Genomic DNA, 27055 nt, shown 5'->3' with positions numbered 1-27055 from the left:
GGACAAGAAAGAGAGAAGAGTCTGAGCTCTGGGATGAGTCTGTTCCCAGCTCTGTCTTTCTGAGTAAAACCTCAGAAGGGAGTCTGAAGGGCGTGGCCAACAGAACCCGGGCCGTAGCCCATCCCAGCCGGGCCCTGGTTTGGGAGGAGGAAGTGGGTGTGGAGACAGGGAGGGGTGTGGCTTAACAACTTACGCGACTCCTCTGGACCAATCCCAACCCGGGAGGAGAAGTTAACCCTCTACCTGGGCCCAGGTGCGTCCCGTTCGGCATCTCTACGCTCCTCTGCGCACAGGATGGAGGGTGCCCGGGCGGCGTGGGGGGCGTCGAAGGAAGACGGAGCCGGAGCCGAGTTCGAAATGGATTCCTTGGGAAACCAGGTCCCGGAGCTGGAGCAGCCGCAGCATCCCGCGGAGGAAAGACGCCCTGAGAGTCCTGAGAACAGTTTGAGTCTGGCCCCCGCCAAAGAGGCGGCGGGCGCGGGCCAGGACCTGTCGGGCGGGAAAATGCTGCCTTCGCCTCGCCCCGCGCCCCTGCGATTGCTGCCACCCAGCCTGGGCTATGGCGCCTTCCGCCGCCAGGCGTCGACCGGCCCGGAGCCGCCGTCTCCGGACCCCGCCGCGGCCGAGCAGCCCCGGGACGGCGAGACGCCGGAGACCGAGCTGATACCCAAGGCAGCGCCGGGTGAGCCAGCTCCGGGCGCCTGGACCCCGGTGGAACTGCAGGTAGACGTGCGCGTGAAGTCTGTGGGCACGGCCGGCGGCAGCCGCGCGCCCTCGCCGGCGCCCTCCACGCGCTTCCTCACCGTCCCAGTGCCCGAGTCCCCGGGCTTCTCCCGCCACGCCTCCCCCGCGCACACCCTCCTGCGGCGGACCCCGTCCCCGGGAGGCACGTGGGGCCGCGGCACGCCGCCGGCCGCCGCCGGGACTGAGCGCGGCCTCGACGTCGAGGGCTGCGCCAGTCCCGCGGAGGGGCGCGCAGAGTCCTCGGGCTCCCCTATGTGCCGCTGCCGCTGCCGGGAGGACTCCGTGCTCCTGCCCCACGCCGAGCTGGACGGAGACAAGAAGATGTCCCGGATCATAAAGCGCGTAGGTAAGCGCGCGGGCGCTGGGAGCAGCGCTGCCCGGTAGGGGTTGAGCCACTGGGGCGGAGGAACCCCAACCCGGTCCCTCTGGCTTAGAGCCAATAACTTTAAGGTCTACGTAATTATCATTCAAATTGTTGGTAGTAAAAAAATAAAGCCACTATTCTCCCTCCCTGACCCTCTAAGAACTTAAGCGTTCCATCTTAGTGTGCGCAGCATCTTTGAGAAGTAGGGGTGGACGGATTCCAGGCGCGAGGAAGGCTTTCAGGATCACGTGACGGTGGTGGCGACCGGGTAGAACAGCCTACTCCTGGCTCTGGCTGGCCGACCTCTCTAGGCCCAGGGTTCCTCTTTCCCTCCCATATATCAGGGATCACCTGGCCCCTAACACTCATCCATTCAGCAGCTACTGCGGGGGGACAACAGGCCAGACGGGGCGGGGTGGGGTTGGGGCGTGCCCCGCGGCGTGGGGATTTGCAGGGAAGAAGAAAGATCCTAAATATAAAAATCCTGGACACAGAAGCAGAAGGGAGTGGTTGGTGAACTTGAGGGCATGGGAAAGCTTCCTTCAGCTAAGTCTTGAAAGCTTAAGGAGTTGCGGGTGGTAGCCTCCTCCTAGGTAGAAAGCCAACGGGAACAGGGACCCTGTGGAGCTAGACAGACACATTGCTAAAAAGCTTGGCCAGCCGAGAGGAAGGACGGTTCAGCTGGACAGGCTGCAAATCCCGAGGGGCTCTATGCCAGAGGTGGGGAGGTTGTTCTTGGACATGGTAGAGTTCAACGACTCTGATCACTCAGGAACTTGTGCAGAGTTGGGTGGGAGCACACTTTGTGCATGAGAAGTGTAGTCGATTTCTGGAGCTGCTGTAACAAACTGGCACAAACTTAGAGGCTTAAAATGGCACTAATTTATTATCTTGCAGTTCTGTAAGTCTGAAATCTGATGTAGGCTCAGGGGTCTAAAGTCCAGTTATCAACCCCCGTGATCCATTCTGGGGGCTTCAGGAGATGGTTGTTTCCTTGCCTTTTCTGGTTTCTAAGGGTGATCGAGTTCCTTAGCTCATGGTCTGTATATTCAGACCTCTGTATATACAGACCTCTGTATATTCAGAACCAATGTCTGCTTGAAGCCTCCCACTGCCATCTTTGACTCTCCTGTCCTTCTGTCCCCCTCTTCCATTTATAAGGACCCTTGTGATTACATTGGACCCACCCAGAAATCCATCTCAAGGTCAGCAGATAGGAAACCGTAATCCCCATGTACCTGTAACCTAACATATTCCCAGGTCCCAGGGGTTAAGATGTGGACGTCTTTGCTGCTGTGCTGTGTGTGCTCAACTGTGTCTGACTTGTTGTCACCCCATGAACTGCAGCCCGCCAGACGCCTCTGTCCATGGAATTTTCCAGGCAAGAATACTGGAGTGGGTTGCCATTCCTCCTCCAGAGGATCTTCCCGACCCAGGGGTCAAAGCTGCATCTTCTGCATTGGCAGGTGGATTCTTTACCAGCATCTTTAAGGGGACGTTATTCTGTCTACCATAATGAGTCTATAGCTTTTTATGAGATTAATAATATAAGTTGCTCAGTCATGTCCGACTCTTTATGACCCGATGGACTGTAGCCTTCCAGGCTCCTCTGTCCATGGAATTTTCCAGGCAAGAATCCTGGAGTGGGTTGCCATTCCCTTCTCCATGGGATCTTCCCGACCCAGGGATTGAACCAGGGTCTTCTGTGTTGCAGGCAGATTCTTTACCATCTGAAGGGTGGGGTAACAAGGAAATGACTAAAAAGTGAGCTCTGACAGCACTGTGGAGGAAGGTTGGGACAGGCATGAGGTTGAAGGAAGACAGACCTTAGGAGGTGATAGCAGTTGTTCAACCAGAGATGATGAAGGCCTGATCTGTGGCAGGGGTGGGAGGGAGGGCTCAAGAGGTAGGATTAGTGAGCGAGGCCACTGTGCCCATGAAGATGCGCGAACAGGAGGAGTGGGGATACCCCCCAAGTTGCTGATCTGAGTAGCGGAGTGATGGATTCATTGGGTTATCCTTCCAGAGTGGAGAATGGGGAAAGAGGTGGGGAAGAAATAAGCAGGTGCATTTGGGAGTTCCAGGTAGTGATGTCATTTAAAGGAAGAAGAGTCAGACGTCCCTGGGAGTCCAGTGGTTAAGACTCCAAGCCCGACTACAGGGGTCTCAGGTTCGATCCCTGACCTGGGAACTAAGATCCTGCATGCCATGCATCACCAAAAAACAAAAGGAAGAGGAGCCGGTCACAGACTGGGAAAGAAAAGTATAGGTGGTAGGGAGAGAATCAGGATACAAAGAAGCCGCAAAAGGAGAAAGTTTGAGGAAGATGTGGTCAGCAGTGTCCTGGGGAGAGGCAGACTCAGGGAGTGCTGCCACGTGGGAACAGAGCTCTGGGCATGAGGCAAGGAACCTGGGGGCGTGGGGACGAATTTTGAGGGTATAGGGGGAAGACAGCTAACATAAAATACTGCAGGGTGCACACACACACTGGTGCTTTGGGCTTGCTCTCTGGGAAGTGTGGGATCAAAGAACTGTAAGGTCCCCAGCACCTGGCTGAGGCTTGGTCTGAGGGAGGCTGCCTGGATGAGGAACTCTGCGTGTGGTTTCTGCCTGCTATGGCCTTTACCACGAGGGATCAAGCTAGTGACCTTAACAAGAGGGCACTCGAGGGTACAGGCTGGGGGACTTGCCCAGACCCCCAGCACAGTAATGCTGCCACCCCGCTGTTTCATGTCCCCTCCTTATGAACCTGAGAGGGTGGAAGCCACTGTGGAGAGAGTTAGGGGACATCACTGCTTTGTCTCTTCACTGCTTTGGGGGGCAAATGTCCCAGAGGCGCTGGCCCCATGTAAACTGAAAAATCGAAGACTCAGGGAGGGACTTGCCTGGTGGTCCAGTGGCTAAGACTCCGAGCTCCCAATGCAGGGAGCCTGGGTTCAATCCCTGGGATCCCACATGCTGCAACTAAGACCTGGAACAGTCAAATTAATAAATATTAAAAAAAAAAAAAAAAACACAGACTCAGGGAATGTTCTCTATGGCAGCATGCAGACCAGAAGTCACTTTTTGCAGACAGCCTAAAACTGGGGGGACAGCTGGATCTTCAGATGGAGAATATGCCCCCTTAGGTGCTGGTTTAGAGTCACCTCATCTGGTCCCAAGGCTGGTAGGTGTCTCTATTCTGTGCTCCACGGGCTCTTGTGCTGCCCAGCTTAGCATCCCTCTTGTGAGTATCCTCAGGGTTCCCGAGCCCTGCGGGGCATGGCTGGTGACAGCCTACATTTCACCAAATCTCTGACACCTGGCAGTGCTCTGTGAATCAATACTCAATGAATGGCACTAACTTCAGAGTGTGAGCACGTGCCAGGAACGCTTCCTCCCCAGCCCTGTCGGGGCAGGAGAGCCGCAGCTGGATCTCAGTGGTTGTCTAACCCGCTGGTGCTGGTGGCATTGTGCTCAGCACGTCAGGGGTAGAGGATAGGAGGAAACAAAGCCCTGCCCCTGCCCTCTGGCAGTCCTTACTCTGGAGAAAACAAAAGGGCCTGGCAGTCTGCAATGGCATGGCGGGGGGAGGTGGGGGACATTCAGAGGAAGAATGTTCTCAGTGTCTGGAGGAAGTGGAGCCGAGAGAGTGGTGTCCAGCATGCTTGAGCTCAGCCAGAGGGACAGAGGCCACCGGCCAAAGTAGACTGACCTGCAGGTCTCTCAGTGGCAGGAGCCCTCTGAGTCCTCTGGCAAGCTTTGTATTTGGAAGTGTGTATTTTAGTTTTTATGATGCCCCTCAGCTGCCCCAGGTGAATAAACTGTGAGTCCCCCCAAACTGGCTCTACCCCAGCTGTGGGATTTGGCTACAGGAGGAAGCAGGTAGTGTTTCAGTTGTGGGTTGGGAAAGGTAGTCAAAATATAGAGAATGACAATGGATGAGCCGTGATGAATAGCAGTACAGGGTGAGACATCAGAGATGTCAATACCAGATACAAAAAGGGAATCAGATGGTGGGTATATACAATGTACGTAGCTTCTTTTTTTTTTTTAATGGAATTGGTCTTTTCAAAATAATGAAATATTTGCCACAGACTTACTTCTGCTGTTCTAGACTCTGGGAAATATGACTGATTTCTTAAGACCCTCACACCGATTATGTGACATTCCTGACCCACATCCCCAAGATCTGGGTAGGTCCAGGGCCCCCTGCAGCAAGATGTTTTTGCTCTGAATGATTTCACACCGGAGTTGTGGCCGAGGTCCCATCCTGAGTGCTCAGTGACTTCAGATGCGCATGTCTTTCTGGGTGGAAAGCTGCTTATAACTATCGATGTCTGTGAGCAAGCACTGACTATGTTTTATTCTCCAAGTGTTCCCCTCTGGTCTCCCCAGTTAGTCTGTCTACAGGGTAGGATGTGACCTCTGAACACGTTCTATCTCTGAGTCCTTCCTCCCTCCTGGAGTGTCCCCTGTCTTCCTTTCCCCTCCACAGCCTCATTCCAGCCATCTGGTCCCCTGGTCCCTGAGCGGCTGACTGCTCACATTTGTCTAGTGCTCTGCAGCCTGCAAAGCACTCTTTGCCTGATGCTTCATCAGTGGTCTCCAGTGACCTGGAGCGAGAGAGCAGAGGCAGGTGTGAGTCCAACATTAAAATGGGAAAACACCAAGAACACTTGAGGGGCCCTTGGAGTCAGGATTTGAACTTGAATTGGAGGGTCTGTTGAACTTTGAATCTAGCCCTGGGCCCTCTCTCCTGTGGAATTTTATCTCCTGGCATCTTTGCCTGTCCCATTAGCAACCTGAGCGCAGGGACCTTGCCCGCTCCTCTGTGTTGTTGGTGCCTTGCCTCTAGTGCACATCAGGTATTCCGTTAATGGCTGTTAGCCACTTAACTCTCTCACTTGAAAAGAATCTCGTGTCTCCTAGTTATTTAAGACGTGGAATATCTTCTAGCAGTTTTCTCCCAAATATGAAGTTTGGACCTAAATTGAATGGTGTTATGGGCCAAGGGGGTGGGTGCTGAGGTGGGTGTGATGCTCTTGTAGGATTCAGCATGGTCCTGAATTGTGATGACACCCTAACCTGTGTCTCCTGGTTGTCCCCTCCCCTCCTCCCAGGGCTGCCCATGTACATGAGGTCCCTGCGCTGGGCCCTGGCAGTCATGGCCGTGCTCCTGGCGGTGTTGGCGGTGGCTGTTGTGGCCTTGGCCTCGAAAACAGGTGTGGAACTTCTTCCCCACCCTCACCCCTCTCCTCCCCATCCCCTTTCCTCCCTTTCCTCCCCTGCTCCACCAGCAGGGTGTCTAGTCCTTCCAGCTTCTTTGTGAAATTAGTAAAAGACATCCCTAGCAATCCAGTGGTTAGGACTTAGCCTTCCAACGCAGGGAGTACAGGTTCAGTCCCTGGTTGGGTGGCTAAGCTCCCACCGCGACCAAAAACCCCAAACATGAAACAGAAGTAATATTGTAACAAATACAATAAAGACTTGTAAAAATGGGCCAAATCCAAAAAATCTTTTGAGGGAAAAAAAAAAAAAAGGAAAAAGACACCCCCCTGGGCAGATGCACAAAGATAGGGGGCTCAGTGAGCAAAGGTAAGGGATTAGAGCCCCTTCCTGATGGATGATGGATGAAGCTTGTGCTTAAGCCTTCCCGGGACCTGCCCCGCCCCGCCGCCCCCGCTCCTGCCCCAACCGGTGCTCGCCCCGCCCCGCCCCGTGCTCGCCCCGCCCCCCCGTGCTCGCCCCCGCCCCCCCCGTGCTCGCCCCGCCCCCCCGTGCTCGCCCCCGCGGGCCCCCCCCCCCGTGCTCGCCCCCGCGGCCCCCCCCCCCCCCCGTGCTCGCCCCGCCTCCCCGTGCTCGCCCCACCCCCCCGTGCTCGCCCCGCCCCCCGCTCGTTTCCCTCTCCCCTTCCAGGCTCGCCAGCTCCATGTCTCCGCACCTGCCCCCTGATATTTGAACATCCATACCAACCCTGAGCTCTGTACAGTTTACCCTGTGCTCACCTCCGGTCTCCCTCTGTGCTGCAGGGATCAGATGCCGACCATGCCCCCAGGGCTGGATGTGGTCCGAGGGGCAGTGCTACTACCTCGCTGCCGAAGCCGAGGCCTGGGAGACCAGCCAGGCTTTCTGCTCAGCCCACCAGGCTACCCTACCCCTGCTGAGACACACCCAGGTGAGAAGTGGGTAGGTGGGCAGGGGAGGGGCATGAAAAGTACTGAAAGGAAGTATACTAATGGTTATCACTGGAGCCACAAGTGATGATTTTTCTTCTTTCCAGCTTTTTGGAATGTTCTAGGTGTTCCACAAATAGTGTGCTCTAGAAGTAGGGGGAAATGGTAGAGGAATGGTAGCCCAAGAGATCAGAATATAATGGTTCCTGCCAGACCCAGCCCGGCTGGGTCTGCAAAGTGAAGGCCAGTGAGAACTTGCTGGGTCCCTAGAGAATGCCTGGAGCTGATGGAGGGTGGAGGGTGAACTGGGCAAGGACTTAGCAGCCCATCTCCTGAGACCCACTCAGCACAGCAAGTGTCATCAGAAAACTGGTGAAGCAAAAGGTCCCTGCTCTCTGGCCTCACATCAGACAGGTTTGGTCTACAATGACTTTGGATATCACCTGAACAAATGGCCTCCCGGTGACTGGGGTCCTCCAAGAGGGGAGATGGGCTGAACTATCCCAATTGCAAATGGATCTTAAATTCTTTTAAAACTTAGCACATAGGATCAATCATTTGTGACACAAGTATATATAATCAGAAAATATATCACAAAGTTTCAATAAGCTTTTTTCAAAAAGGAACTTCCAAAATGCCCTTTGCAAAAAGACCAAAGTGAAGACTTGGGTCTCAAGCAGTTAAAATCCTGAATATCATGGTTGTGGAGTTGTAGAATTGTCCCGAGTTCTGGATGAGGGCCAGAAGCTGCAGGAGGCACCGAGGCAGAGGTGGGAAAGAGCAGCTGAGGACAGGCCGGCGGCTGGCAGAGGGGCTGGGCTGGTTGGCAAAGGCTGGGCTCACGAGTTGGGAGGCACAGACTCATGGGACACGCCAAAGTGCCAGTAGCACACACAGCCCAATGATACACACAGCTCCTCTTCCTCAAGAGTTTAAGAGGAAAGGAGAAAGTTTCAGTGCTTCCCAGGTGGCACTAGTGGTAAAGAACCTGCCTGCCAATGCAGGAGACACAAGATTCACAGGTTCGATCCCTGGGTCAGGAAGATCCCCTGGAGGAGGGCATGGCAACCCACTCCAGTATTCTTGCCTGGAGAATCCCATGGACAGGGGAGCCTGGCAGGCTACAGTCCACAGGTTTCAAAGAGACACAACTGAGGCAACTTAGCTTGCACACATGTGCCATCAATCATTAGATTCACTAGCCACTGCTTTAAGATCAGCTGGGTTTCCCAGGGGTGAGGAAATTCAGTTCAGTTCAGTTCAGTTGCTCAGTCATGTCCAACTCTTTGCGACCCCATGAACCGCAGTATGCCAGGCCTCTCTGTCCATCACCAACTCCTGGAGTCCACCCAAACCCATGTCCATTGAGTCAGTGATGCCATCCAACCATCTCATCCTCTGTCATCCCCTTCTCCTCCTTCCCTCAATCTTTCCCAGCATCAGGGTCTTTCCCAATGATTCAGCTCTTTGCATCAGGTGGCCAAATTATTGGAGTTTCAGCTTCAACATCAGTCCTTCCAATGAACACCCAGGACTGATCTCCTTTAGGATGGACTGGTTGGATCTCCTTGCAGTCCAAGGGACTCGCAAGAGTCTTCTCCAACACCACAGTTCAAAAGCATCAATTCTTCTGTGCTCAGCTTTCTTTATAGTCTAACTCTCACATCCATACATGACCACTGGAAAAACCATACCCTTGACTAGATGGACCTTTGTTGACAAAGTAATGTCTCTGCTTTGTAATACACTGTCTAGGTTGGTCATAACTTTCCTTCCAAGGAGTAAGCGTCTTTTAATTTCATGGCTGCAATTACCATCTGCAGTGATTTTGGAGCCCAGAAAAATAAAGTCAGCCACTGTTTCCCCATCTATTTGCCATGAAGTGATGGGACTGGATGCCATGATCTTAGTTTCCTGAATGGGGAAGGAAGAAGATTCTTGAAATGTACACATTGACTGTAAGCCACATCTTGAGTGCAGAAAGATGAAAACACAAATAGATATCATAGGATTCAGCTTAAAACATTTAAACATTAAAACATTTAAATATTAACACAGAAATGTTTGAAGGCAAAAAGTAGAATGGTGGTTGCCAGGGGAGGGGGAAATCAGAGTTGCTTCATGGGTGCAAGGTTTCAGTTGCGGAAGATGAAAAAGTTCTGGAGATGAAGGGGGGCGGTGATGGTCATACAGCAGTGAGTGAACCTAAAGCCTCTGAGCCACACACTTAAAAATGGTAAATTTTATATGTATATTTTACCACAGTTTTTAAAGAAGAAATGTATGAAAGCATGGTAAGTAGTTTACCTTAATTTTAAGATGTAGAGCATAAGTTTTCAGGTAATATCAGGATCACATCCCCCACCCCCACATTGGTAGCAAAACTGGTCTCCAGGAGACATACCGGCTAGAGACACTGGAGGCCCAGTGTCAGCGCCGCCCTTACAGAGCTTTCCTTTGAGCTGTAAATTACTCTTAAGTTTCTGTACTTCATTGCTCAGTCATGTCCGACTCTTTGCGACCCCATGAACTGTAGCCTGCCAGGCTCCTCTGTCCATGGGGATTCTCCAGGCAACAATACTAGAGTGGGTTGCCATGCCCTCCTCCAGGGGATCTTCCCGACCCAGGAACCGAACCCAGGTCTCCTGAATGGCAGGCTGATTCTTTATCATCTGAGCCACCAGGGAAGCCCCCCAAATTTCTAGAATTTACTTTTATCTCTGCTGTTGCTGCTGCTAAGTCGTTTCAGTCGTGTCCAACTCTGTGTGACCCCTTAGATACAGCCCACCAGGCTTCACTGTCCCTGGGATTCTCCAGGCAAGAACACTGGAGTGGGTTGCCATTTCCTTCTCCAATGCATGAAAGTGAAGTGAGAATGAAGTCACTCAGTTGTGTCCAACTCTTTGTGACCCCATGGACTTCAGCCTACCAGGCTTCTCCGTCCATGGGATTTTCTAGGCAAGAGTACTGGAGTGGGTTGCCATTGCCTTCTCTTAAACTTTTATCTCTAAACAGTGCTTTTCCCACGTCACAGTTTTCGCTAACAATAGGAACAGGTTAGTGGAGTCTGAGCTGCAAGGAATGGAATGGGTGGAGCTGGGTGGGGAAGGCCCAGGGAGAGAGCCTGATGGCCTAGGGCTGACAGAGAAGGGCAGGATCACCTTGGCAAACATCAGATGAGGTCTTGTATGTTGGAATGAGACACGAAGCTTTACACTCCACCCAGCAGACTGGAGACTCCTCATTTAATGAGTGTATACTACACGCCCTTGGCTTTGTGGACATGATCTCAGGCCTCATTGCAAACATCTCCCCCACTTCAGTTCAGTTCAGTTCAGTCGCTCAGTCGTGTCTGACTCTTTGTGACCCCATGAATCGCAGCACGCCAGGCCTCCCTGACCATCACCAACTCCCGGAGTTCACTCAGACTCACGTCCATCGAGTCAGTGATGCCATGCAGCCATCTAATCCTCTGTCATCCCCTTCTCCTGCCTTCAATCTTTCCCAGCATCAGAGTCTTTTCCAATGAGTCAACTCTTCGCATGAGGTGGTCAAAGTACTGGAGTTACAGCTTTAGCATCATGCCTTCCAAAGAAAACCCAGGGCTGATCTCCTTCAGAATGGACTGGTTGGATCTCCTTGCAGTCCAAGGGACTCTCAAGAGTCTTCTCCAACACCACAGTTCAAAAGCATCAATTCTTTAGCGCTTGGCCTTCTTCACAGTCCAACTCTCACATCCATACATGACCACAGGAAAAACCATAGCCTTGACTAGACGGACCTTTGTTGGCAAAGTAATGTCTCTGCTTTTGAGTATGCTATCTAGGTTGGTCATGACTTTCCTTCCAAGGAGTAAGTGTCTTTTAATTTCATGGCTGCAGTCACCATCTGCAGTGATTTTGGAGCCCAGAAAAATAAAGTCTGACACTGTTTCCACTGTTTCTCCATCTATTTCCCATGAAGTGCTGGGACCGGATGCCATGATCTTCGTTTTCTGAATGTTGAACTTTAAGCCAACTTTTTCACTCTCCACTTTCACTTTCATCAAGCGGTTTTTTAGTTCCTCTTCACTTTCTGCCATAAGGGTAGTGTTACCTGCATATCTGAGGTTATTGATATTTCTCCCGGCAATCTTAATTCCATCTTGTGCTTTTTCCAGTCCAGCGTTTCTCATGATGTACTCTGCATATAAGTTAAATAAGCAGGGTGACAATATACAGCCTTGACATACTCCTTTTCCTATTTGGAACCAGTCTGTTGTTCCATGTCCAGTTCTAACTGTTGTTTCCTGACCTGCATACAAATTTCTCAAGAGGCAGATCAGGTGGTCTGGTATTCCCACCTCTTTCAGAATTTCCCACAGTTTATTGTGATCCACACAGTCAAAGGCTTTGGCATAGTCAATAAAGCAGAAATACATGTTTTTCTGGAACTCTCTTGCTTTTTCCATGATCCAGCAGATGTTGGCAATTTGATCTCTGGTTCCTCTGCCTTTTCTAAAACCAGCTTGAACATCAGGAAGTTCACGGTTCACATATTGCTGAAGCCTGGCTTGGCAAATTTGGCCTTGGAATATGGAATGAGGCAGGGCAAAGACTAATAGAGTTTTGCCAAGAAAATGCACTGGTCATAACAAACACCCTCTTCCAACAACACAAGAGAAGACTCTATACATGGACATCACCAGATGGTCAACACCAAAATCAGATTGATTATATTCTTTGCAGCCAAAGATGGAGAAGCTCTATACAGTCAGCAAAAACAAGACCAGGAGCTGACTGTGGCTCAGACCATGAACTCCTTATTGCCAAATTCAGACTGAAATTGAAGAAAGTAGGGAAAACCACTAGACCATTCAGGTATGACCTAAATCAAATCCCTTATGATTATACAGTGGAAGTGAGAAATAGATTTAAGGGACTAGATCTGATAGAGTGCCTGATGAACTATGGAATGAGGTTCGTGACATTGTACAGGAGACAGGGATCAAGACCATCCCCATGGAAAAGAAACGCAAAAAAGCAAAATGGCTGTCTGGGGAGGCCTCACAAATAGCTGTGAAATTTCAGAAGAGAAGTGAAAAGCAAAGGAGAAAAGGAAAGATATAAGCATCTCAATGCAGAGTTCCAAAGAATAGCAAGAAGAGATAAGAAAACCTTCAGCAGTCAATGCAAAGAAATAGAGGAAAACAACAGAATGGGAAAGACTAGAGATCTCTTCAAGAAAATTAGAGATACCAAGGGAACATTTCATGCAAAGATGGGCTCGATAAAGGACAGAAATGGTATGGACCTAACAGAAGCAGAAGATATTAAGAAGAGATGGCAAGAATACACAGAAGAACTGTACAAAAAAGATCTTCACGACCCAGACAATCACGATGGTGTGATCACTGACCTAGAGCCAGACATCCTGGAATGTGAAGTCAAGTGGGCCTTAGAAAGCATCACTATGAACAAAGCTAGTGGAAGTGATGGAATTCCAGTTGAGCTATTTCAAATCCTGAAAGATAATGCTATGAAAGTGCTGCACTCAATATGGCAGCCAATTTGGAAAACTCAGCAGTGGCCACAGGACTGGAAAAGGTCAGTTTTCATTCCAATCCCAAAGAAAGGCAATGCCAAAGAATGCTCAAACTACCACACAATTGCACTCATCCCCCACTTTACAGAGGATAATGCTGAAGCTCTGAAAAGTCAGGGAACTTGCCTAAGGTCACGTAACTTGCAAGTCACAGAACCAGAATTTGAGTAAGGGGTGGCCAGGCCCCATAGCGCTGCTCTGCAGTGATAGCTTCCTTCTCAGCACTGGAAGAAGCTCTAAGATCTGGTGATTAGGCAGTGACTGTTCCCAGGAGGCCGGGGCTGGGCAGCAGAAGGCCCGTCTGCTGCAGCCACAGTTGCAAGATGCTCAGGGCTGGCCTGCCCTCTGACTCAAAGCCAGCCCAGGTTCCTTCTCATCCCCTCCAAAGCTCCCTCCAGCCCTGCCCCTGGGCCCCAGCCTGTGGAGTCCAGCCAGAGAGCAAATAAAATTCCCAGGAATGGCTGTGTGCCTTGTGCAGTCTGGTCTTCTGGTCTTTGGGGTTTCAAAAGGGGTAAGGCTGTCACCCCTCAGTCTGGAAGTTCTTTTAGGTTCTTCTCCCAGCTGATGTTCCTGAAAGGGGTGGTGGGGATGGGTCTGCACCAACAGCTCTGGGTGCAGGGCTGGCCTCACAGCTCGCATGTTACCTGTGGCCTTTGCTGGTTATTGGCAGGGACATGTGGGTTGGGGGGTGCATTTTGTTGGGCTGGTCTGCTGTGTGCTGGGCTCTCACGGTCAGTGATCAATAGGGCAGGCCCCCAGTCCTCACCAAGTTCACTGATACAGAAAACTGACAAGGTCAGTGTCTCATACCACGCTCCAAACTATGAAGGTTGTAGTGATCCAGGGGAGGGGTTCCGTGCAGTGTCCCTAGTCACCTTTAAACTGAGACCCGAAGGACAAATAGTGTCATCAAGGGGGCAGGCATCATTCTGTGCTTCCTTTCTGTGGGTTTTATTTTTTGGGGCTACACTGCACAGCCTGTTGGATCTTAGTTCCCCTACCAGGGCTTGAACCTGCACCCTCTGCAGTGAAAGTGCGAGTCTTAACCATAGGTCCTCCAGGGAAGTCCCCGTGCTTGCTTCCTAATCCCCAGGGTCAAACATAGAACTTTTGTCTCTGTCATCCTGAACACTGGTAGAGAGGAACTAAGTCTATGTCAGACGTATGCCAGGCCACTTCCTGTCATCACTAATGTGCGTGCTGCCATGTGTGAGCGCCATGGGCTTGCTGGCATGGTTTGCTTTTTTCCACTTGGCATGATTTCAAATTTACATTTTTCTTGCCTAACTGTGTCTTTGGTGTGCCTGTCATCTTTAAGAGCACTGTAATTTTCCATCATGTTGATATCCCATAATTTGCCTAGTTATTTCCTGACTGCTGAGCATTTGGGTGGTTTCCATTTTATCTTTATAAATAGCAGCAGGAAATTTTGAGAACATTCATTTTCTCTTTCTGTTCTTGGATTTCTTCCCTAAAGTGGAATTACCCATCTGAGCAATAGGAACCATGATACCGCTCTTGTGACATAGCACAGCTTATGTTCTGGAAAGACTGGGCTGGTATGGACAGCTGCCCCGCCCTTCCACCTTCCAGTTCCCTACACCAGGGCTTAGGATATGGAAACATCTTTTTTCGAGTTGAAGATTTTTTTTAAATTGGAGGATTATTGCTTTACAATGTTGTGTTGGTTTCTGCCATACTACAACGTGAGTCAGCCATAAATATACATATATCCCCTCCCTCTTGAGCCTCTTTCCCACTCTCCCCCCGTCAACATTTTTAAACACGGGTTTTTTTTGCTTTAATTCATTGCTAAAAACATAGCATTGAGGACAAGTATTTAAAAGAAAAAAGCATCTCCAACAGCTCCCTGCACATCCTTGTTTTGGTTTTGTTGTTCCTCATGTGTCTGTGTCCAGGGGTGTACACATTTTTTTCCATTCTTATAATCAGGCCACAACTTAAATTCAGCTTTTTCATGGACTCTAACCCCTCACATACTATAACTTTTCCCCATGTTGCCCCATGGATTTCATACTCACCCTTATTTTTAATGGTCTTTCTTTAAAACATCTTTTATTATTACTATTATTGATTTTGGCTGCACTGGGTCTTCATTGCGGAACACAAGCTCTGGAGTGTGAGGGCTCTGTAGTTGCGGTTCTCAAGACTTAGTTGCTCCTTGGCATGTGAGATCTTAGTTCCCCAACCAGGGATTGAACCCTTGTCCCCCCGCATTGGAAGGTTCTTACCCACTTCACCCCAGGGAAGTCCCCTTTAGTGGTCTTAACAATACTTCCCCAGTGGATGTAATGTAGTTTATTATTCTTGCTGGCAACTGTGGTGGTGACCATCTGTTCCCTGACCACCTCTGCAGCCTCCCGCCCAGTGAGGCTGCTTGCTGTCTGTCACCTGGATTTCTCCGTAGGCTCCCAGCTTTCCCCACGCCTTTCACCATCTTCTCAGAGCTTCCTCGTTTCTCTGTCTGCTCAGTACCCATCATGCATTGCTTGTGGGGATGGAGGATCACATCCGTTACCCCCTTGAAGGCTGAGAGGGGATCGCCCCATTTCTGGTCCCCAGCCCTGAGCACAGTGCCTGTCAACCAGCAAGCATCCAAGACAGCTTCCCACTTCCTGGCGTTTGGGGAGAAATGAGTCACGTCTCTGGCTTGGGGAGCTGGGAACTTGTGGAAGCCGGGGTGGGGGGATCGGACGGGGATGGAAGCCCAGGTGAGCCGTCCCAGTGACGTGAGAAGAATGACCCACTGCTTTCCTCCCTCAGGATTTCCTGAGCAGACACCCGGTCACCAGGTACTCCTGGGTGGGAGCCCGACGAGGCCCCCAGGGCTGGCACTGGATCGACGGGACCCCCCTGCCACCCCAGCTGTGAGTGACCGTGGCTGGCCCCTCTGTCCCGTTTGCTAGTTCTGGCCCCCCTGTGTGACCAGTGTGACATCACAGCAGCACCAGAAGGACCCTGAAGCCTTCCCCTTCACCTGTCCCCAAGTTGAGTCCTCTCCCACCCCCCTCCCCTTCTCCATCCCCCTCCTAGGATGGGTATTTCAGTTTCACTTGGTCCCCATCATGCCATCCCTTGTTTGGGTCCCCCACGCATTTGCCCAAGAAGGACTGTCACCCTCTTCTCTGGATAAGGGGTGTGCCTCTCAGAGAGGTTTGGTGGTTTGCCCAGGGCCACCCAGCTGACACCTGGGGCGAGGGGGAGGGGGTGCGGCCTCCTGGCTCCTGCCCCAGGGCTTTCCCCGACCCCGGGCTCCAGGCGGCGATCCCAGCAGTACACAGGCAGCGGCCGCACAGGCCAGGAGGGCCCGTCCTCCTGAAGGCCTCTCTGTCCTCTCACCCTTCCCCAGGCTCCCAGAGGAAGACCAGGACCAGCCAGATCTCGAGTGCGGGTGCCTGGAGGGAGGCAAGCTGGTGGCTTCGGACTGTGCCTCCCCCAGACCCTGGGTCTGTGCCAAGGGCACCAAGTGACTTAGGTTTCTGCCAGCCCTGAGTCTGCTGGGGGATTGTGGCTCCCCGGGGAGGCCAGGTTGAGAGCTGGGGCAGCCTCCTCCCTGGACCGGGGTGCCCAGGTCTCCCCGCTTGGTGCTTAACAGTCCTGCCTCAGCAAACCAGGGAGCATGTTCTGGGACAGGAAGATGGGGTCCACGGGAGAGGAGAGCCACTGTGGCCCCGAAGCTGAGCCCCCCACTGGATCTCCAGCTGCTGAAGTGCATTTGCTGTGACCTTGTGTGTGTGTGTGTGTTTTTAAAGCATTCTAAGCCTGTTTCTCCCTCGTTAAACTGGCCATTCCCCATTCTCACATACCTGCTGCCTCACAGGTGCATGCCCTTTCCGAGAGGAACAGAGAGGACTCACAGGTGATCCCAGCCTGGGTTCTTGAGCCCACAGAGGGAGGCTCCTATTTCATGCCTGGGATTTGGCAGCAATGACGTCGTTATAAGGACCCTTTCCAGGTGGTCAGACGCACCCACACACCCACAGCATGTGGAGGACGGGGCAGGAGAAAGGGCCGCCTCGGAGGAGAGAGGAAGCAGGTCCCATCCCTGCTCTGGGAGCAGGCAGAGAGTAAGGTTCTTTGTGCAGACCAGCATCGGTGGGTTGCTGGTGGGGCGTCCGCCCAGCTGATGCCAGAGGCTGAGGATGTGGCGAGGACAGAGCCATCCAGGCAAGGGGAACCAAGGGAGCACCCCCTCTTGGTTGATGAAGCTGCTGCAAAGCTTGGGGTCTGAGTGAGAAAAAGCAATCAGAAATGTGGGGAGGCGCGAGGCAGCCCTGCCTCTCACAGTTGTGGGGACACAGCCTGGAGATGCTCCCCAGTTGAGGTTCAGTGAGGGTCTTCGGGTTGAAGGGCATGGCAGCAAAGTGGGGGGAAGGGAGAGTGTGTGCACGCGCATGCACACAGGCTCATTCAGTTGTGTCCGGCTCTCTGAGGCCCCATGGACTATAGCCCACCAGGCTCCTCTGTCCATGGGATTCTCCAGGCAAGAACACTGGGGTGAGGGGTGCCATTTCCTCCTCCAGGGGGATCTTCCCGACCCAGAGGTTGAACCCACGTCTCTTGCACCTCCTGCCTTGGTAGGCAGATTCTATACCACGAGCACCACCTGGGAGGCCCTTCCAGGCTGGAGAGGCTCCTCCAAAGGAAAGAGACTGCCTGCCCTGCTTATGGTGCCAATCAGGTGCAAACCAGCCTTCCTCTAAGGCAGGCCCGGTGCCCGCACTCCTCAGGGAAAGCTCTACTGGTCGAGTTTAACTGTACAGAGTGTGTGGCTGCCTGGGAGAAAGGGGTGGAGAGCCATGAGAACACACATGATGATCAGTAAAAATCTTAGAAACACGCTGGTGTTTCTCATGACTTCCTTCCAACTACAAATTAGTCCAGAGCTTGATGACGTGTCCTAGTTTAACTATCATCAGAGCCCTTCTTGGCAAACATTCTGGCGTTGTCAGGCTGGTTTCATGTCAGTTTCTGGGTCACCACCGGCTTGGGGCCCTCTGGGCTCAGTGCCACTTAGGATCACCTGTGGTGTTTAAAGGACCCAGGTGCCCAGGGTGGGTGGTGTGGTGCTGCGGTGTAGAAACCTGAGAGTTTCTCAGCTTCAGTGGGTAAGTTGCTGCTGCTGCTGCTAAGTCGCTTCAGTCGTGTCTGACTCTGTGCGACCCCGTAGACGGCAGCCCACCCGGCTCTGCCATCCCTGGGATTCTCCAGGCAAGAACACTGGAGTCGGTTGCCATTTCCTTCTCCATTGCGTGAAAGTGAAAAGTGAAAGTGAAGTCGCTCAGTCGTGACCCCATGGACTGCAGCCCACCAGGCTCCTCCATCCATGGGATTTTCCAGGCAAGAGTACTGGAATGGGGTGCCATTGCCTTCTCCGTCAGTGGGTAAGGAAGGTGAGTAAACGAGTGAAGTTTGATCTACCAAAGTAGGAAGCTCCTAGTTACTGTCCAAAGTTGGCAAACCAAGGAATAGCAGTGTACACTTATTATTTAGAATTATGGAGAAAGTACTAGAAGAAATGGGCTTCCCTGGTGGCTCAGCTGGTAAAGAATCTGCCTGCAATGCGGGACCTGGGTTCAGTCCTGGGGTTGGGAAAATCCCCTGGAGAAGGGAAAGGCTACCCACTCCAGTATTCTGGCCTGGAGAATTCCATGGACTATACAGTCCATGGGGTCACAGTCAGAGAGGACTGAGTGACTTTCACTTCACTAGATGAAATGGCAAAAATCATTTCAGATGGTCACCTTAAAACTATTTGATGGTGACAGTACTTGTCTTGAGGCAAGGCAGTATTAACTGGACAGAGGTGCCAGTGAGTATTTGAGGATGCTGGAATGGTCTGGATCTTGATCTGGGTGAGGTTAGGTGGATACACGTGTAAAAATTCATCAAGCTGTACACTTAAGGTTAAAAAGCTTAAATGTCTAAGGAACAGGAGTGAGATTACAAGGGGACTGATGTTTGTTCTTTTTTTAAAATATACATCCTTTAGTACTATTAAAACCATATTCAGTTCAAAAAAAAAAAATACTGTGTTTGGGACTTCCCTGTAAGTCTAGGAGTTAAGACTCCCAGCTTCCCCTTCGAGGGGTCAGGTTCGATCTCTGGTTAGAGAACTAAGATCCCTCCTGCTGTACCATGCAGCCAAGAAATAAAATAATTAATTAAAAAACCTGTATTTGTGTACTACTTCGATAAAAAGAGAAAGTGAAATGCTTTAAAGGTCCTAAAGAGACTGATGTGCAGCCTGGCTTGAGAACTACTCGTTTTAGAAAGGGTTCCTGTGACTGGAATGCCTTTTCTTACAACCTGTAATTATCTCTTACATCAAGATACGTTTTCACAACTTTCAGCCTCACCTCACCTTCAGAGCGTGTGTTTCCCTTTCTACTAAATGGAAGCTGGAAAAGTTACACAGCAGGTTGGTCTGCATGGAATTCCTCTTGAGTAGTTTTTCTAGGCTCTTCTCCCACCAGGCACTGCCAACTGCTATTGTTTGAAAACCACACTAGTAACGCTGCCACCGGCACCCACGTTTCTCGGAGCTTTGGAGAACAGCCTCTGACACAGGCTGGCCTAGCAGGTCACAGCGGCCTCTGCGGTAGAGCTCAGAGGCCACCTCGCTTGTGGAAGTCACCAGAGTGCAGCACACACAACTCATCCTGAGATGGGCAGGGGGTAGGTACCGACCCCCAAGTCAGGTTTTTAACCAGCTTTCCTGGTGAGACACACTGTCTAAGAGTCCATACTGTCACCAGGAAAAGCGTATTTTTGCAAAGAAGAAAATAACCTCATCTCAAGAGTACCTTTTGGGACAACCCTGGGTGGTCCAGTGGTTAAGAATCCACTGCAGGGAGCATGGGCTCGATCCCCAGTCAAGGAACTAAGATCCCACAGGCTTCATGGTATGGCCAAAGATGAAAAATCAAGAGGGTACCTTCTGAAGACTGTAGGCACCCAAACCACTGCCAGTCAAGACATGGAGTAGTTCCAGGAAGTTCCCTCCTGTCCGTTTGTGGTCAGTGCTCTTTCTCCTGACCTCCAGCCCCAGGCAAACTGCTTGTTCTGGGATTTCACATGAACTGTACATTATGTACTGTGTGCTTCTTTAGCAACAGCACGAGCTTTTAAGGACATGTTCAGGTTGCCACCTTTACTGATAGGAGTTCCTTTCTTTGTAGGGATAAGTCAGAATCTGTTTATCATCTCTCTAGTTGGTTGTCTCCAGTTTACGGCCATTATGAATACAATGCTATGGACATTCAAATGTAAGTCTGTGTGTGGAAGGAAGCTGTCAATTTTCTTGAATATCTAGGAGTAGGGTTACTGGGTTGTATGGTACGGGTGTGTGTTCAGGCAAAGGAATCATTGGGGATACTGGGCTTCTCCCTATAAGCTCCAACCTCCTACCGCCACCATGGAGCAGCCGTGTGGTCTGGCAGTGATGCCAGTTTGCAGGTGGAGGTGAGCAGCGATAACCTGGGAGGCACCTGATACATCTAAGCCTAACGTTCGTCGTGTGGTCCCAGCCCTCTGGCCAGTGTTTGGTTCAGGAGTCCAGACCGAAGTCAATTAGGGATGTCACTAACTCTGTCCACTTTGCTTGGTTTCCAAATGGGAACTTGACTCAATTGAGCCATAGACCTAAGCAAAGATGGCCTTGCTCTTTACAGACACAGGAGCAATGGTTTTGAAACGGTACGTGATGATTGATCAAATCCATTTCACCTGTCTCCACTAATCAAGGACACTTGGGTGTTCTCTCCAGCAGCAGGTAGCCTGAACAGTGCCTGGGTTATTTTCCGGGACCTTGGAGCCTCAGCTAAGCCGGTTAAGGCTGGATGGAACCACCCACCCTCCACCTCCCCCAGCATGAGTGGGTGCCCGCTCCCACAACCTCCTTGTAGCTTCATTGCACCTGTGCACAGGAAGATTCCTGCACCTCTTTCCTGTCTCCTCTCCCCATCCCTCATCAGCTCTGCCTCTTCGTCATCCTGTATATACACTGAGCCCCTCCCTTTCTGGGAGGCAGACTCGAGATCTGAGATCTCTTATCCCATCTCCTCTTTTGGCTGGAATATACCCATTCTTTGTCCCCAAACTCGGCATCTCAGTGTTTGGCTCTCTGTGCAATGTGGTAGGACAAAGCTGAGTTGGTAACACATTGAGTTGGTAACACATCTGTGGAGCCTGGTAGGAGGGGAAGTCCAGGTGGACTTTATGCTTGTTGGCCCTTGGTTGGAACTGAGAGCCCGCGGATGGGTCCAAGCAGCTGCCTGGTCCGTTTGTTCCAGGACCTCCCCCGAATCTCCCCTGCCAGGTGCCACCGACATTTCATTTCACAGAAGCTAGTTTGGAAGATGTCTTCTGGGTGAGTAACCGCATCAAAGAAATCCAGCAGTGCTTAAACCATCCGATAACCCTGACCAGGTCATGGGCTGGGGGCCCATCTACCTGGAAGGATTCTGGCAGACAATACAAAAGTCACAGCTGCTGAGGTACCCTCTACCTGCGTTGGAGGCCAAGGGTTTTTGGTTGCTGATCTTGTTTGGGTCTTGTCTCTGTCCATCTTCATCTTATTGTTTCAGTTGTTCATAATTGCCTGTTGGGGGGACTTCCCTGATGGCTCAGTGGTAAAGAATCTGCCTGCCAATGCAGGGGACACAGGTTTGAGCCCTGGCCTGGGAGGATCCTACATGCCATGGAGCAATTAAGCCTGAGCACCCCACAGCCTGCACTCCGCAACTGGAGAAGTCACCGCAATGAGAAGCCCGTGAACCACAACATACAGTAGCTCCCGCTCTCTGCAACTAGAGAAAACCCGTGTGTGCAGCAATGAAGACCCAGCCCAGCCAAAAATAAGTAAATAATAAAAGAATTGACACTTGGGGATTGAGCTTGGTAATGGCAGCAAGGACCCTTAGAAAGACTTCATTACTGAGACCACCTGGAAGCAAAGCCCCTTCAAAACGGGAAGTACTCAGTTCCCCCTTGCAGCCCTCTAGGCTGCATTTTCCAAAATTGGGAGACTTTCAGGTATGAATCCATGGAAAAGAAAGTGATGGTAATTTTTGGTAACAGAGCATGACCACAATATCCTGTAGATTCCTGAGCAAAATGGCCTGTAAATGGATCCTGCATTTACAATATCCCTCTGCAACTGGATTTACTTTGTAAATGGGAAGAAAAATGGGATGAAGTACCTTAGGTACAGTGACTGAATCAGAATAAGCCTGTGCAAAGACGTCAGGTCATGGTCCAACAGGAAGGGAAGGCAGAGAAACCTGTTTTGCTTAATCCTAACGGAAAGGGGGATTGCTGTTCACCCTACCCAAGGCGGCTGCTGCTCTTTCCCCTGAGCACAGCCTCAGGCTTGGGGCCCTCCGGTCTCTGAGGGGCCCACAGGAGTGATCTCGCCCTTCTCATACCTGTCACTTGACTGGGCCAGGGAGCTATGCAAACTCAGGTGGGGCAGCGTCCAACAGGCAAGTCCCCACTGGGGATGTGAATGCTGAGACCGGGCAGCTGATGGGGATGATCTGGGTCCAGTCTCCCTTTCAACTTCAGATTTAATTGGAAGAACAATATGCCAACTTATAGAGATGAAGCAGAGAGAATGGAAGAATTCTTTTTTCGTCAAAGAAAAAAAAAAAAATTTTTTTTTTTTTAAACTCCAAATCCGACCTGGGCAGATGTTCAGAATTTCATTCAATACCCTTCTCATTTCAGAAGATCGCAGAATGGTGCTGGATAAAACTCGTGAGGAGGCAGTTATGTAGCCCTGACAAGCCGGTGTGGGAGGCTGTGAGCATGGCTATGTCAACAGCAGATGATAAGTGGGATGTGAATGCTGGGGATAGGCCAAAAGTTGAGACTGATTCAAAGAGGGATGCGCAAATGAAGAAGTTTTAAAAGTACAAGAGATAAACAGAACCCAAATGAGGGTCTTTCAGAATTTCTAGCAAGGGTCTTCAAAGCTAAGAGGCATTATACAGATACAGACCCTGAGGCCCCAGAACTTAAAGGTGGTTAATAAAACTTATTGGTCAGAGTGCGCCCCCCCACCCCCGCCCCCACCTTCTACCATACACAAAAAATGGAAGGTGCTCTTGGAATGACTATGTCTTAACCTGTTGAGATTGCCTGCAGTTTCTAATGGCAGGGCAGGCTCAGAAGAGAACAAGAGAATGAAACAGGCCACTCTGTCTTCACAGAGGGAAGAGCTGGACCAGGGTGAAGACCCTACAAGGCACTTGGCAAAAGGTAGGAGGCCCCAGGCTTCTATGTGAATGGGGCAATCAATAGTGAGACCTCTGGGACTTCCCTGGCGATCCAGTGGTTAAGACTCCACACTTCTACTGCAGGGGGTGTGGGCTTGATTCTTGGTCAGAGAACTAAGATCCTCTATGCCACATAGCACAACCGAAAAAAAAAAAGACACCCCCCACCACCACTGTGCATATTTCAAACAGGAGGGACCCCAGAAAAGATTGTGCCATTCTAAGGAAGACTCTGGAAGAAGAAAGTAAGACAAGTGGCACATCAGATGGCTGAGATAGCTGAGAATGATAGAGACCAAGGAACCCAAGGGCTCCCCTAAGTCCTGCCAAGTCCATCAATTTCCAGCATATAGAACCTCACAGGACTAGGACAGTAATAAATCAATTTTTGGACTTTCTGATCAATATGGGGGCCACTTACTCTGTTTCAAATATCTAGCTTTGAGACTACGTTCATAACTAAGGTGTCTGGAGAAATGTTGAAAAGCCTGGTCTCCAGTCTCTAGACCGTCAGATGGGGAAGATTCATGTGACGCAGCTACGATTTTAAGTCACATAGCTTGTGGGATCTTTATTCCCCAACCTGGGATTGAACCAGGGCCCTTGTCAGTGAAAGTGCCAAGGATCTAACTGGTGCCTGGACTAGTGCCTCCCCGAAGCAGCTATGTGCTCTGTGGCACGTGAATATTCCCAGACCAGGAATTGATCCGGTGTCCCCTGTATTGGCAGGCATAAGTTCCCCAGGAAACTCTTAGAGGAGGAGATAATGAACCTCTGCCCTGAAATCTTAGAAGGGTAAACATCTAGAAGACCAGTGCCATCCTTGCTGGACTAGACCTTCTGATGAACACAATGGGAAAAAGAGACCCTGCTGCAGAAGGGAAACAAACCTTGCCCAAGGTCATCCAAACCTTGTCTGGTTCCATAGCCCTGACACTGACTTCTCTGAATGGGCAAGGGAGTCCCTAGCAGATCTTAAGTTGCTTTCCAGAAAGAAGCTGTGAGAAAGAAACTAAGCTGAACAAGACTGCTGCAGTGCTGGCTTTGGTTAAAATTCTTCAGAAGGTAAGTTACTTTAGTAACTTGTTAGGTTACCAGAATGACTGTTCTTTTGACCTCCCGGGCTTGGAAGAACAATGATTAGGATTTCTCAGACTCTGGCAAAAGCAGGGACTCTCTCTAGCTGTTGGACATGTTACTCCAAACCTTTTTATATATTTGATCATGCTGACCCCTTAGTTATGCTGGTCAGCAATTTTCCACCACCTCTACCTTCACAGACACTTAGGAAAAGAGCCCTCAGATGTTAAGGTCGGGTTGGACTAATCAACCCAATTTCCAGTCCCCCGGAAGCTGGAACTTGGTCCTCTCCTTGTGTCCTCAAATAACCCTGGGTGTCCTTCCCCTTTAAGAGTCCACTTGGTCAGAATATTGTAGCAATCATACTTAATCTTCCCTGCCCATGTCCCTTCCATATTTAGCATCTAAGTGTTTCAGCTAAACTGGTTAACAACTGAGGCACTTTAGGTCAAAGTAAGCCACTGACCCCTGACTTGATGTGTGAAGTTTATCAATATGTCTCGCACTTACATTCTGTGTGCTTTACCCTCCCCTCCCCACCAAGGTACATCTTTTTGATGACCAACTTTGGCCTATAAATGTTGTGACAGCTGGCACATAGGTGCCGTTTGCTTATTGGGGTCAAAATGTTAACCTGAAATCAGGAGTAAGAGTATTTTCAAATGAGTGCTAACAGCTTCATTACTAAGTCCTTGTTAGGTCTACACACCCCTTACCAGCAAAAAGTATTCAGAGTGGGCACTGCCATTCCTTCCTCAAGACTGAGGAACAAGGGACTTTCTCAATGGATGAGTGGTTAAGGAAATGCGTATCCACTGTAGGAGAATCGAGTTTGATCCTTATTCAGGGAACTAAGCTCCCATAGCCATGTGGTACAGTCAAAAAACTAAATTTTTAACACTTAAATAAAAGATTGAAGAATGATCCAAAGATGCAGTGGGCTGAAATGGTGCATGAGGATTAGTCAAATCTGCTTTACCTGCCTCACTGCTCACGGTTAACATCTGTATGTTTCCCAAGAGGCCAGGAGCCTGAACACTAAGATGGCTGGCTGGGCTCCTTCCCAGGCACTTGGGAGTCTCAACCGCACCTGGTGCAAGTGAACTGGTTAAGGCTGGCGAGGACCACCCCCCAACCCACCTCCAGCGGAGCACGCTCAGACACCTGCCTGGTGACCTTTCCAACCTGCAGAGGCCTGTAGCTGAGTTCCACTAGCGCAGAATGACCCCTGCACGTTTTCCAATCACCTTTCCCCGTGCACCCCACACCTCCGATTCTTTTTATTGAAGTACTGCTGATTTACAATGTTGTGTTAATTACTGCTGTATAGCAAAGTGATCTGGTTATACATACACATTTAATACTTTTCCATTATGGTTTATCATAGGGTACTGAATGCAGTTCTCTGTGCTATACAATAGGGCTTTGTTCATAAAAGCTTACAGGGAATTCCCTGGCGGTCCAGTGGTTAAGACTCCACGCTACCACTGCAGGGGGCCTGGGTCTGGTCCCTGGTCGCTGAGTTAAGACCCCAAGAGTCATCCAGTGCAGCCAAAAAACCCCAAAAAACCCCAAGCAACCAAACAAAAACCAAACCTTCACACCAACCTTCTACTCCATCTGTCTTGATCTTTTATGGTTCCATATGAATTTTAGGACTGTTCTAGTTCTGTGAGAAACGTCATGGGTAATTTGACAGAACACTGAACCTGCAGAATGCTTTGTGTAGAATGGGTATTTTAACAATGTCAATTCTTCCAAGGCAAGGCATGCTGCCCTGCTTCATAACTCATCATCCAATCAATACTCTGACACCTTTGGGGTGGCCAGTTTAAGATCTGTTCTCCCATCTCCTCACTCAGCTGACTTGCCAAGAAACCCTCTTTTGCCTTAAACCTTGGCATGTCAGCGTTTTGGTTCCGTGTGTCAGGCAAGATGAAGCTGGTTTGGGAACAGTTCATCTGGGTTATCTGGTGCTACCCTGAGAATGGAGCTGTCACATGGAACTCAAGCAGCTGAGTTTTGAGTGATCTCCTTGTATAAGGCTGCTGGAGCTGGGTCTTCTGTTACAAGCAGTCAGCAGTACCCAGGTACAGGAGTGACCCTAGCAGCTTCTCCCAGAGCAGTATCAGCAGATTCAGGTGTGGGCGCTTCCTACAAGGCTTCCCTTGGCTGAATCCTCGACCAATAGCCCAGTTCTGCGAGTCTGAATGCCTTACTTGCAGCCTGAACCCTGTTATGCTGTCGGTTTGGTTTGACCCTTGGTGTATTTATAGACCCCAAACCTCTGACATCCTGGTCTCTGCTGATACCTGGAAAACATGAAGGCCCACCTTGAAGTTCAGAACAGTCCTGCTCACCTGTGGCCCCAGCACTACTCACTCCACTGGCAGTCCCCTGCCTGGCCCTCCAAGTCAGCCTCTGCCACCAAACCTCTGTTCTCAGCCCTCTCCTGCCTTCCCTACCTCTGCTGAAGGTGAGACCTTATTTTCATTTTCAAATTACAACGGCTAAAGAAAAAACAGAACAACTTTGTATTGCCTTATTTATACCGGGGAAAATCTGAATACCAGTAATTGAGGTATAATGAATAATGGATGTTAACAGCTTCTTTTTGGATGGGAAAAACAGACAAGAACTTTCTTCCCCCAGAATATCAGTACAGCATATTGTGCTGGATCAGATTCCAAAGATTCTCAGCTGTGCCACAGCCTAACCTGAGAGATGTGATCCTTGAAAGGATCTTAAGTTATACTCACAGATCCTTATATTACTTAATATTTTCTCAGCTTTTCTAGAATCACAAGTTTAACTACTGTTTCAACATG

At 50.4% G+C, this 27055-nt stretch overlaps 1 protein-coding gene across 2 annotated transcripts; it reads left to right on the top strand.

The window, feature by feature from the left end:
- KLRG2 (killer cell lectin like receptor G2) lies at positions 1 to 26873 on the top strand. Of its 2 annotated transcripts, XM_010804597.4 has the most exons (5): positions 8 to 1090; positions 6211 to 6312; positions 7120 to 7265; positions 15631 to 15734; positions 16217 to 26873. In XM_010804597.4, the coding sequence occupies exons 1-5, from the start codon at positions 295 to 297 to the stop codon at positions 16335 to 16337; spliced, it is 1269 nt and encodes a 422-aa protein (XP_010802899.2). In that variant the 5' UTR covers positions 8 to 294; the 3' UTR covers positions 16338 to 26873. The 2 variants fall into 2 exon arrangements, with proteins under 2 accessions (XP_024846942.1, XP_010802899.2); XM_024991174.2 differs by lacking the exon at positions 16217 to 26873 and having other exon boundaries at positions 1 to 1090; positions 10772 to 15734.
- The last annotated feature ends 182 nt before the right edge of the window (positions 26874 to 27055 follow it).

The sequence above is a fragment of the Bos taurus genome, chromosome 4 (genome assembly GCF_002263795.3).
Source record: "Bos taurus isolate L1 Dominette 01449 registration number 42190680 breed Hereford chromosome 4, ARS-UCD2.0, whole genome shotgun sequence".
In the NCBI taxonomy this organism is placed as follows: domain Eukaryota; kingdom Metazoa; phylum Chordata; class Mammalia; order Artiodactyla; family Bovidae; genus Bos; species Bos taurus.
Note: the sequence above shows the minus strand (reverse complement) of the source record. Positions and strands in the feature narration are given on the sequence as shown.

Coding starts and splice junctions, on each gene's coding strand:
- KLRG2 (XM_010804597.4), top strand. CDS start 295: ATGGAGGGTGCCCGGGCGGCGTGGGGGGCGTCGAAGGAAGACGGAGCC. Junction 6,313..7,119: donor GGCCTTGGCCTCGAAAACAG/GTGTGGAACTTC, acceptor TCTGTGCTGCAG/GGATCAGATGCCGACCATGC. Junction 15,735..16,216: donor ACCCCCCTGCCACCCCAGCT/GTGAGTGACCGT, acceptor ACCCTTCCCCAG/GCTCCCAGAGGAAGACCAGG.